Consider the following 11,487-nt stretch of genomic DNA (forward strand, 5'->3'; position numbering starts at 1 on the left):
GGACAGAGCAGAAAAGCTGGATCTGATGATGTAAGAATGATGTGAGCGGAGCTCGCCCAGCACCTTTCAGCTATGCAGTGGCAAGGGCACTGGAGCAATGGTCCAGCCCCTCTCTGGCTGCATCACTTTGGAGAGCAGACCCAGTTCCTGGCCTGGGAGACTCATGAGAGTTGGCTCCAGTGGTGTGAGTACAGGAGATCTGGTACCAAGGCACGAGAATGAAAGAGCTGACCTCACCCCTTTGCCAGGGTAGTGTTGAGAGCTGGCCCTCATGACATGAATGCAGGGGAGAGGCCCTTCCTCTTGCCTGGGCATCATGGAAGAGCTGGCACTGAGGGTATGCACACGGGAGAGGTGGCCTTGCCCCTTGCCAGCTGCTGCAGGTTAGAGAGCTGGCCCTGCCCCTCTCCTGGGCAAAGCAGGAGAGCTGGAATGGGGGCTGTTGACCAACGCAGCTACTATCCAGTCCCAGATCCAGGGCTTTCAGTTATCCAACCTTAACATGCACCCCTTCTATGAACTGCTGAAGTACATGGAGGGGCAGGTCCTGGACAGCCAAAGCTTCAGGATCTCCATGGCAACAACAAGACATCTGAGAGGAGTCCCTGTGAGGATCCAGTATTATTGATGTAGCAGAAGCCAGAGACCTTGAAGCAGACCAACAACTCTTTGCAATGAACATTTGCAAGTAAAGCTGTTTGGGCAAAAGAGTATATTGTGTGACACACCACAGGCTCCACACTAAGTCAGTACTTGCTTTAATTTTTAAAAATTATTTCTTATTTTTAATTTTTGGCCCTTGGTGGCGGCCCTAGCCTGGACGTTACCATGGCCGCAGGTCGTAGAAGCAGGCTAATCACATCAGGCTATTCTTCATCACCCTCGTGTCTCCAGTCCTACCGCTCTTCATAAAACACAAACCATTCCACCTCTCTTCCTCTCCCATCTCTCCAACGCATATTTATTCATCTTAGCAGCGCATGCCTACCCAAGCCTCATAGCAGCGAATGGGCCTCTTTGCTCAATACTTTTCCATTATATTAACTTTTTTTTTTCTTAAGCCCAGTGGTGGCATATAAATCCCACATAGGGGAGAGTGACACAAGAGGCTCAAAAATTCAAAGCCAACCTGGGGTACATAGCTGGACTCTGTCTTGAAGTAATAGAATAAAACAAAATAAGCAGAAGTTGGAAAACACTTGTTGTTAACTATATTTAAAAAGTTAGGTCTACACTGCTTAGTCTTATCTTAATTGATAACCAGTGACGTAAACTTCCCTTGCTTTGTTGGTTGTTTGTTTGCTTGTTTTAAGAAATCAATTGCCAGGCGGTGGTGGCACATGCCTTCAATCCTAGCACTTGGGAGGCAGAGGCAGGCGAATTTCTGAGTTCAAGGCCAGCCTGGTTTACAGAGTGAGTTCCAGGACAGCCAGGGCTACACAGAGAAATACTGTCTTAAAAAAACAAAAACAAACAAACAAAAAAAGAAATCATCTTATATTTCTAGTTCAAAAAATACTGAGAATCAAGAAAATGCTGGACAGACTTATTAATACGGTATCTTATGATACCTAGATATATCAAAGTTGTGTCAAGCTGACAAAGACCAACCAGGACAGTAGCATCTTTTCTACTCTGACATCTTTCTACCTACACTGGGCAGCGGATCAAAGTTGAGAGCCTTAGACCTCTCATTGTCTCAGGCTCTTGTGGAGATTGGAGAATCCTAAGGGCAACAGGACTCCTCTTGCCTCCGCGTAGCTGTCTTTCCAGAGAAGGCCACCAGGGGACTCCGCTCTGAGCCGGAAGGAACATGAGGACCCCTTGGAGCCCATTCAAGAGGACGATGGAAGGAGCCATTTAGAGTAAATAGAGTGAAAACTACAGGCGGCCACACTGGGGCCTGAAGGTTGGCAGTGGAAAACCCTGCTGGGCTGTGATCTCTCACTCCAAAGTCCCAAGTGCCTTTTTGCTTCCTGCCAAAGAAAGAAGCCAAGGAGGAGACCATGTCCATCGCCCTGAAGCAAGTGTTCAACAAGGACAAGACCTTCCAGCTCAAGAGGAAGTTTGAACCCGGTACACAGAGATTTGAACTGCACAAACGGGCTCAGGCATCCCTCAACTCGGGTGTGGACTTGAGGGCAGCTGTGCAGTTACCCAGCGGGGAGGACCAGAACGACTGGGTAGCTGTGTATGTGGTGGACTTCTTCAATCGCATTAACCTCATCTACGGCACCATCTGTGAATTCTGCACTGAGCGAACCTGCCCTGTGATGTCAGGAGGCCCCAAATATGAGTACCGGTGGCAGGATGACCTCAAGTATAAGAAACCAACTGCACTGCCCGCTCCCCGGTGCATGAACCTGCTTATGGAGTGGATTGAAGTCCAGATAAACAATGAGGACATATTTCCAACATGTGTTGGCGTCCCCTTCCCAAAGAACTTCCTCCAGATCTGCAAGAAGATCCTGTGCCGCCTCTTTCGGGTCTTCGTCCATGTCTACATTCATCACTTTGACTGCGTCATTGTGATGGGTGCAGAGGCTCACGTCAACACCTGCTACAAACACTTCTATTACTTCGTCACGGAGATGAACCTCATAGACCGCAAGGAGTTGGAGCCCTTGAAATAGATGACAACCAGGATGTGTCACTAACACTCCACCTCATCTTCTGGAAGAAAGGAACACTGTTTCCACCAGGAGGCCCCATGGGACAGAAAGTGGCCCTCTGTGGCTGAAGCCATCCCGACTTCCAGGAGCCGGAAAACCCCACAAGGACTTCTGAAAGACGTCTCTTACCCACTTCTCATGCTCTTAACCCTCTAAGTGCTGCTAACCAGGACCTGTGGGCCATGTAGACCACGGCATGAAGGACCAACCTTAACCCCTTTGGGCCAAGGACAGTGCAAGAGAGGCTGCTGCACTTCTGCCCACGTCACACTTCTGCCTGTGACCTGCCGCTAGGCTTTACTAGAATTCAGGTTTTGAGACTGAGGGGTTTGTTTGGTGGTTCTTTTCCACTTCCGTCTTCTAGACTAACTTCTCTGTCACTTATTTTTCTAAGTTCTAAGCAAACGTGGAGCTACCATATAGGCAGTACGTTTTCCTATCCCATCTCTCCTCCACTTCCTGGAGGTCTCTGGGCTTGTGGCGTAACCTTACATGGGGCTTGGAGCTGGGGGAAACCTGCAGTTCCTCTGGAAGTATCCATGCCGTTTCCCTCATGGGCAGTTTCACCAGGGACCACTTACTTGATGGGCTACATGACCTGTACCCGAGACAGGCCGTTCCCAGGCTACCCTCTGGGACGAGTCTAGATACAGGAAATAAAGCTGGTGTGTGATCTGTGATACCCTAGTTAGAATGTATTCTTTGTAGCCACCGTCATGTCTAGATGCTTCCATTAAAGATAGACTTTCCCATTTCCCCAAGAGAGGAAATAAAGTTTTTAAGTGACCAGTAAGATCCTTGAGCCAGGTTAGTGCAGTGTTTGTTCTTTATTAAGGGGTAGTGAGCCCTGGCTGATCCTACATATTATATTGTGGGGGCTTCAGTGACAAGACAACAGACAGTTGGTACATGTAGATTAAATACTTGTAGCCTTCCCAACTGACCCCTCCATCCTATTCCCCCCTCCTCATTCTCCCTCTCCCTCTCCCTCTCCCTCTCCCTCTCCTGTTGTCCCTCCATCTCCCGTACTATATGACACAGATGCATTTCTTTCCAGTGGGTAGGCTATAGTCAATCACCAAGGCCTTCCTGCTCTCCGTTCAATCTGTCCCTTCCGACCGTCAAAATAGCCATGCTGTGCTCTCTCTGCCTCTGGAAGCTTTAGTGAATGAAATGTTGCCTTCTCTGATCCCTTCGCAGAACTGGTTCTGACCACTTGACTAAGAGGTACCCACACTTCCCATGGTATCTGATTTTAATAAAGTATCTGTTGGTGGAGGGGAAAAAAATACTGAACTCTGGAAAGCATAGAACTCGCACATTTCCTAGAATCCAAAGTACTATCCAGTTGCTAAACAGAAATATACGTTCTGTATCTTTTGTTGTTGTTGATGATGTTAGAAAGATAAAATGCACCGAATTTGAGTAGATTTTAATCAGATGTTGAAAGTAGACATGATTGCAAAGAAACAAAATAGTTTCTCAGACACATTTTACAAGTTGGTGAGACACATCTGTTATGGAGAAAAGTACTATCAACCAAGTATGTTTGAACTGTAAAGTGAACCCAAAAGGTTCTCTAAAGAAGCAACCTTAGTCCTGGCCCCTGTAGTTATTTTCACGTATGTTTCATGTCTTTGGTACTTTAAGTGATCACAGTATTTTCAACAGTATTAACATGAAAGAACAAACACAAAGACTTGGCCTGTGCAATCACATGTCTCTACAGTCGGAGATGACAGCAGTCACGTGTGAAGTATTTGGTAATGTTAATAAGCGCCGTGGGAGGGAGTTGTTGCCTGTCTTCTGCATTTTACATTACAGTATGCTTTGAGTTTTGCCATCAAAGATTCATCCATACGAAATGCAGAACAGAATCAATGTCTGTCTGCAGATGATAATTTATATATTCCACTGTAATGAGAGAAGAAATTACTAGACTCTTCAGTTTTAAATTGAATTTTATAAATACTTACTACCTGAAATACTAGTGAGTATACATGGTTCACATATGAGCATATGAATTAAGGGACCTGGGCTCCCTGTACTCTCTGTTAGTTGAAATGCATGATAAACAAAGTTTGGAGTTCACTGACTTAGAAAATAAAAATTGCAATATTTTAGTCTGTTGTGCTTTTTAAAGATTTGAATTTTTTGAAAGATTTGCTTTTAATTTTTTATTTACGTGTGTGTGTGTGCGTGTGTATGTGTGTGTGTGTGTGTATGTGTGTGTATGTGTGTATGTGTGTGTATGTGTGTATGTGTGTATATGTGTGTGTGTGTGCGTGTGTGTGTGTGTGTGATCCTCTGTAACTGCGTTAGAGATGGCTATAATCCACATGAACTCTTATGCTCCAGAAAATCAGGCAAGCTCTTAGCTGCTGAGCCATCTCTGTACCCCCAATTTTAAAACGTTTAATTCCCACCCTCTGTAAATTCTTTCTAATTATGTCCTTCCATATATGTATAGACATATATAGGAACAGAGAATGTTGATAATTCAAACCATGGAACATGATTGCTCATGGTAAATTAATAGAGTAGTTCCTGGTTGTGATTTAGTTTGCCATACAGTTAACTTTTGGGAAAATGTGTAGATTGGTCTCATGTTTTGCTCACTAACAATGAATAGTTGTCCTGAGTTTTATTCAATTAGGCATGAACCAAAGACCCTCTCAGAGCCCCATGAACCTGAAGTCTTGCACTGTGAATCCTGGAATGAACTAATTGTCATGAGCTGGTTATCAAGGGCCTTTCTACCAACGGCCCCCAGTCAGTGTTCCCAGAGCTCTGCCCCTCCGAGATGTTCTTCCTCCCACTTCACAGTCCTGCCTTTAATGAACAATCTTACATTTTCAGCTTTAACATAAGATCTACTTTTGAAAAAAGTTAGAAACTGCCTTCCCTTACTCCCATTTGCATTTCCCCTCAGTGCTCCTTTGGTTTAGTGTTATTTGCCAACCCACAAAGGCATCTCCTTTCTCACAGGAACATGCTTTACCCAGCTCTTTCTATCTCCATGCCATGTCACGGTGTTCCCTGGCCCACCATGCCTCCACTTGGTTCTTCATATTTCCTGGATTCCCTCCAGTAACATCTTTGTTCCTTTCCACCCGCTTAAGGCCAGAAGCTCCCTGGTTCTCTGTATCTGCTGTAGACTCCAGGATTGTGTGCCCAAAGTAGCTGACTAATAAAGTTGTGCTGATGTGAATTACCTAAGAAAGAGGTTGAAAGTCAAATACAAGGCTCCATTAGGCCTCTGTACCTTCATAAATGCACTCCAATAGTAACACTGAAATACTATATTAGCAAATAGCCTCACGTGTCCTAAAGACTCCTCTCTGATCTCTTCTTCTCGGCTACTGTCCATTGTTCCTGCCCCTCTGTTCCACTTGGATTGCTACACAATCTAGCAAGTAAACGATTTAAGTCCAACCCAGCAGAGAACCTTAGAGCCAACCCAGCCCTACACCCCAGCTAAGATACCGGCATGGCCACCCTTGCTGAGCTCCTAACTGAATCTTGCAATCTTCTGCCTCAGAGTACACAACAAGAATACACAGAGAGCCTTGTGAGGATGGGGTTAGACCATAGAGACAAATATTTCCTGAGATCTTAATTAGCCAGCATGGCCATTCAGATTGTATGTCTACATAGGACTGGAATGCTGCCTAAGCAAGGCCTGGGAAAGAAGGGGAAGACACAGCCCACAGGGATTAGCTTGGAGCTCACAATTTGGAAAGCAAACCAGATTACTGCGAAATAGCTCATGGGTAGTGAGACCTTCCTTCGGGGGACTAAGTTGTACATTATCCAGCTGACCTAGGCTATGTCCATCATTGTATCATAACCCAAGAACAGAAGAATTTGGAACTCAAGCCCATACAAATGAGCTCAAGCCGTCTTTCCTTCTACATCCCATTCAGTACTTGTATTCTTGGCTCTGTGCTGGCCTGGTGTTTTAATATGGCTAGATGTTTTGCAGTTTCCAAGGAACTTTATCATGCACAATCAGATTTTGATTCTCAAAATGGCCTGTGCCAAGCAATGATTCGCGTACGCATCATACAAAGAAATTGGGAAAACTCAGAGAAATTCTGCAACAAGCCCACACTCCTTTAGAAGACAGATCCTCACACCCTCACACTTTAAGTCCATGTGACCAACTAAATTATGTTGTATTTTAGTGTCCTTTGACTGAACGCAGTGCTCTGCTTTGTTTGACTTAATTGGGAACAGCCTTGTGAAGCTTAATCGTTCCTATACATTCTGAAGCAAGAAGGTGGCCGTCTGCTAGACTGAAGATGGAGCTGAAAAATAAATTCAAGATCCCAGGAGCTTGCTGATTGGTCCATAAAACACGTACCTACTTGCAACTGTTAAAGAAAATGGTGAGAATCCATTTTACTTTCTTTGACAACAGGTTAAAAACAAATTCAGACCCTAGCAGCAGAAAATTTTCCTTTGAATATCTGCCTATAACAAGAGAGAACAGTTAGAATCAAACATCTAGTCACCAGAGAAAAGGAAGGTCCTAGGACTGGGAAAGAAAGTAGAAGAGAGGAAGCATCTTGCTCTGCCTCGCACAGAAAGGCATAGACCACAGAATGCTTACTGAACTCCTTAGAGGATGCTGTGTTGGAGGGAAATTCCCTCAGCATCAAACTGACTGGGGGGGGGGGGAATGAGTGTGGATTCTTGTCTCTAGTCTTGTTTGTAAACTTTTTCTGTCTGCCAACACTTTCAGAGAGATTATTTCCAATAAGGGTCTCATACTTGTTGGGGAAAGAACTAAAAGGGTCACTGGGGTCTCTGGGTGGGTGATGTGGCCTGAAACCAAGTGTGCAAAATAAAAGGAGCAGGAGTCAGGATTTGGGGTTATTTGCTGATGGAGCAGGATTAGGGATGAAGGGTGGAAGAAAGAAGATATGAGATGGCAGAATGTTGGGTGCAATGGTGCAAGATCTCTCAAGACTCTATGATGTCATTACTTCAAGAGATGATTGAAAAGCCGTAGAACCCCACAAAGTGCTTAGGTTTATCCAGCTCAAGGGAGACAAAACGGCATCTGTGAGTGCAAGGATGGGTGGGATGCTGTCTCATCAGGGAGTTCCCGTATCCCTGAAAGGCAAGCACGTCTCTTTGACATCAACATCCCACAGTTAATGAGTTAAGGCAGTTTTTGGGAGGAGATTGTATCAGGCATCTTTTCTGTCCTTCCCTGTTCTGCTCCAAAGAACAGATTTGGACACTGTGGTCTTTGGAGGTTCCCCAGGTGGTCTGTGGTTTGGTGCCCAAATGCAATGGGTAAGTTTTGTTCAAAGAATATTTTCTACTTGAAATTCAAATTTTCTCTCCACAAAAGAAAACAGAAATGGAGACTTGAAAGTTACAACCACAAAGATAGCCACATACTAGGCAAACACTTCAAATGGTGACTGGAGGGGAGGGGAGGGCAGTGCAAGCAGAAACTTAGAGGTGGGTGGTCCAAGGGATTCCTTTAATGTGGTTGACAGTCTGAAGCCTCTATTTGGAATGAAGTTGAGCCAGACACCGGACACTCAAAAGGCAATCAGAGATCCGACCGCTCTAAGAGTCTCCAAAACAGGTATTTGTAACTAATATTCCAACTAAGAAAAACATCTCAACACTAAACAAGCAATTTCATTACTCCCCATAACTGAGGAATGTCCTGGCTATATCATCCTTATATCCAATTTTATTTCTAGGAGTATAAATACTTGGCTTTGAAGTTTTATGCCAAGTCATAATTTAGGGAGTGATTTGGGGAAAGACTTTCCAAAAAATCTGGTCTCAGAAAAGGTCTTTTTGAAAGATCTTCATTAATCTTCATCAGAGTACATGTTTCCTAACATATATATATATATATATATATATATATATATATATATATATAGAGAGAGAGAGAGAGAGAGAGAGAGAGAGAGAGAGAGAGAGAGTCAAGCCATTGGTTCAGAACAAGACAAGCATATAAAGCATTCATTCAGATTTCAAATATGTGGTGTTAACAGTTTAATGTTTTTGCATTTGTATTCTTTATTCTTTGGCAATGACATGCCTGTATAATATAGATTCATTTCATCTTCCCAAGTCATTTTTAAAAAGAGATAAAAAGAAAGAAAAAAATGAATTTAAAAAACAGGGCATGAAGGGGAAAAAAGACCATCAACAAAACTATGTAAAAACACAATTCCCGACCCCTCAGAACTGAGGTGTATGAGACCAAGCAGCAACAACCGAAGAACCTGAGGGAAAAGATACAGCCCAGAAACATCTTACAAGCCACCGACTCCGTACACTACAAACAAAACACGTGCCTGAAAGGAGAGGATCGTACACTTCATGAAGACCCAGGTAAGCGCATTGAAAAATAGCTAATAAGACTCCAATCTGGTGGGGGAAGATGGCTTCCCTATGTGGCTGTCCACTTAGACACACAGATGACAGTAGACTGAAAAACAAGGCCCCGGAATGTGCCCACATTCTAATCTCTAGAACCCATGACTGCACTGCCTAAGGGATTCAGCAAATGCAGTTAATTAAGACTTCTGAGATGAATTATTCAGGTAGGCCTCATACTATCATTAAGAGACCTTGTAGCAGGGCTCAGAAAACTCAGACTCAGACAGGAGAGAGGACAGCAGAAAGCAGAGGGCTGAAGTGCTACGGTTAGATGGTGGAGGAGCTTGAGCCAAGAGCTCACCCAGCACCTGGAAACCCATCAAGCAAGGAAATTGGTTCTCCCGAGATGCTTCTAGAAGCCTGGATTTTAGCCCAGCACACCCCACTTCAATCTTCTGACCTTATGCACTGCGAAGGTAATAAAGCTGCATTTTAAGCCATTAAGTTTGTGTGATTTGTTACAGCCGTCACAGGAAACCACTACCATAGAAACCACTACCTTCTTCACAGCCCCTTTCTTCTGTGTTTCTGGCTAGATGGTACCAGAAGAGGAACACAGGCAGGATTCAAGATGGTGGAACCAGGGTTATTGTTCTCTGAAGCTCTATGAGAAGATGGGGTCCCATCAGGGATGGCCCTACCCTGTGCACTGTGTCTAGCTTTTCTTCTACTAGTCCCAGTGATGGACAGCAACCCATGGGAAGTGCTTGCCTGTGGACCCGAGAGGCAACACTTCCTGTGGATCGCACACATACCCCACCCGCTAGACTCACTTCGGCTGTGGTCAATGGGATTCTGAGGTACCAAAGGATTTTCTATTCTGTCTTCTTGAGGTGAATAGTCAGGCTTTCTTGAAGTGGTTGTATCAAGTTTGCAATGAGTATGTTTCTGTTATCCCATAATCTCAACAACACTTGGTATAGGCTGATTCGTAATTGTGCCCAGTCTGTAAGCTAGGTGCTGCTATCTCCTTATGACTTTAACTTGCATTTCCCTGGTGAGTCATGAGGTTGGCGTCTTTTAATAGTTAGAGTGATTGTCTAGCTTTCCTTGTTTGTGAGACAACATCATGACTCACTCCTCCTTTTCCTTATTGATTCGCTGTTCTTTATATATTCTGTATGTCGGTCCTTCATCCATTAAACATATTTCAAATATTCCAGTGAATGGGTTGCCTTCCCAGAATCTTTAAAGAGAATGGTTCTGTGGCCTGGGGATGTAGTTAGATGCAATCAATGGTAAAGGGCCTTGCCTAGCATACACAAAGCCCTGCGTTCAGTCTCTAGTGCTGGCAGGGAGGTTCCCCAAAGTTTAATATTGTCAAATTTATCATTCTCTTTTTTAAAAGATTAGTGCTTATCACCTCTCTCTCTCTCTCTCTCTCTCTCTCTCTCTCTCTCTCTCTCTCTCTCTCCCTCCCTCCCTCCCACACACACACTCCCACCACCTCAGCCAAAAGCAACTCTCTTGCTCTCTTGCTCCAGCTCCTTACTCTCTCTTGCCCCATTCCCCTCCCTGCTCTCTCCACATGCTCATGATCAGCCTCTACTCCTCTTTTCTTTTTTCTCTCTCTCTCTCTCTCATCCCCCTTTCTTTGTTTCTACTAATCTCTGAATCCCCCTCCCAATGTCCTGAATAAACTCTATTCTATACTTTAAAAAAAAAAAGATTGTTTATGGCAGCATTTTTCCTACCAGGAAAGTAGGAACAGGGGTGGAGGCAAACGTTGGAAATTTCCCAAATGTCTATCAACAGAAGAAATAAAATATGCAGGCTTGTTAGAAGAAGGCAACATACCACAAATAGGTTCCATGCGTGGATGAGACTTGCAAAGATACTCTAAATTTAAAAGAAAAAATATTTATCAAAATTCAGTTACTCCGAGTTAAGTAATGTGTTTTAAAATATAATAGTAGAGATGTTCATCTTGTAAGGAGAAAGAGGGGGCTATTCTCATAAAATGTTAGGATTGGAGTTACCTTCTGAGGAGACAGGAAATGGGGTGGGGGCTCTCAATACTGCTGATACTCTGTCATTTGACCCAAGAGGTGTTTGCTCAGCTAGGTTTTTTTTTTAATTCTTTGAAATTACCATGTGCTTTCAATAACCACTAATACCTGACCTATTTTTCCAATAAAACACGTTAAGAGGTATTTATTAGTCATCTCAGTATAAAAAGATTGTGCATTCTCTAGGGAAAGCTGTTCTCATATCATATGTTAAAAGCTCAGGCTCCAGACCCCACACACCCTGGAGAATTTGAAATGTTCAGGGCAGAGCTAGAGAATCCTCCACCTTTCTCTACAGCATCTCTCTAGAGTGCTCAGCCTTCAGCAGGAATCAGCGTGGTGAAATTCATGGCGCCCACTGCCCTCTTGTGGCCAGTTTTACT

General features: G+C 44.0%; 1 protein-coding gene across 1 annotated transcript; it reads left to right on the forward strand.

Annotated features, from left to right (window-relative positions):
* Positions 1 to 2,006: 2,006 nt before the first annotated feature.
* On the forward strand, positions 2,007 to 2,722 carry LOC110284295 (MOB kinase activator 3B-like). Its single transcript, XM_021150014.1, has one exon. It carries the CDS (start codon positions 2,007 to 2,009, stop codon positions 2,631 to 2,633), a length of 627 nt encoding a protein of 208 aa, XP_021005673.1. The 3' UTR covers positions 2,634 to 2,722.
* Positions 2,723 to 11,487: the final 8,765 nt, after the last annotated feature.

The sequence above is a fragment of the Mus caroli genome, chromosome 17 (genome assembly GCF_900094665.2).
Source record: "Mus caroli chromosome 17, CAROLI_EIJ_v1.1, whole genome shotgun sequence".
In the NCBI taxonomy this organism is placed as follows: domain Eukaryota; kingdom Metazoa; phylum Chordata; class Mammalia; order Rodentia; family Muridae; genus Mus; species Mus caroli.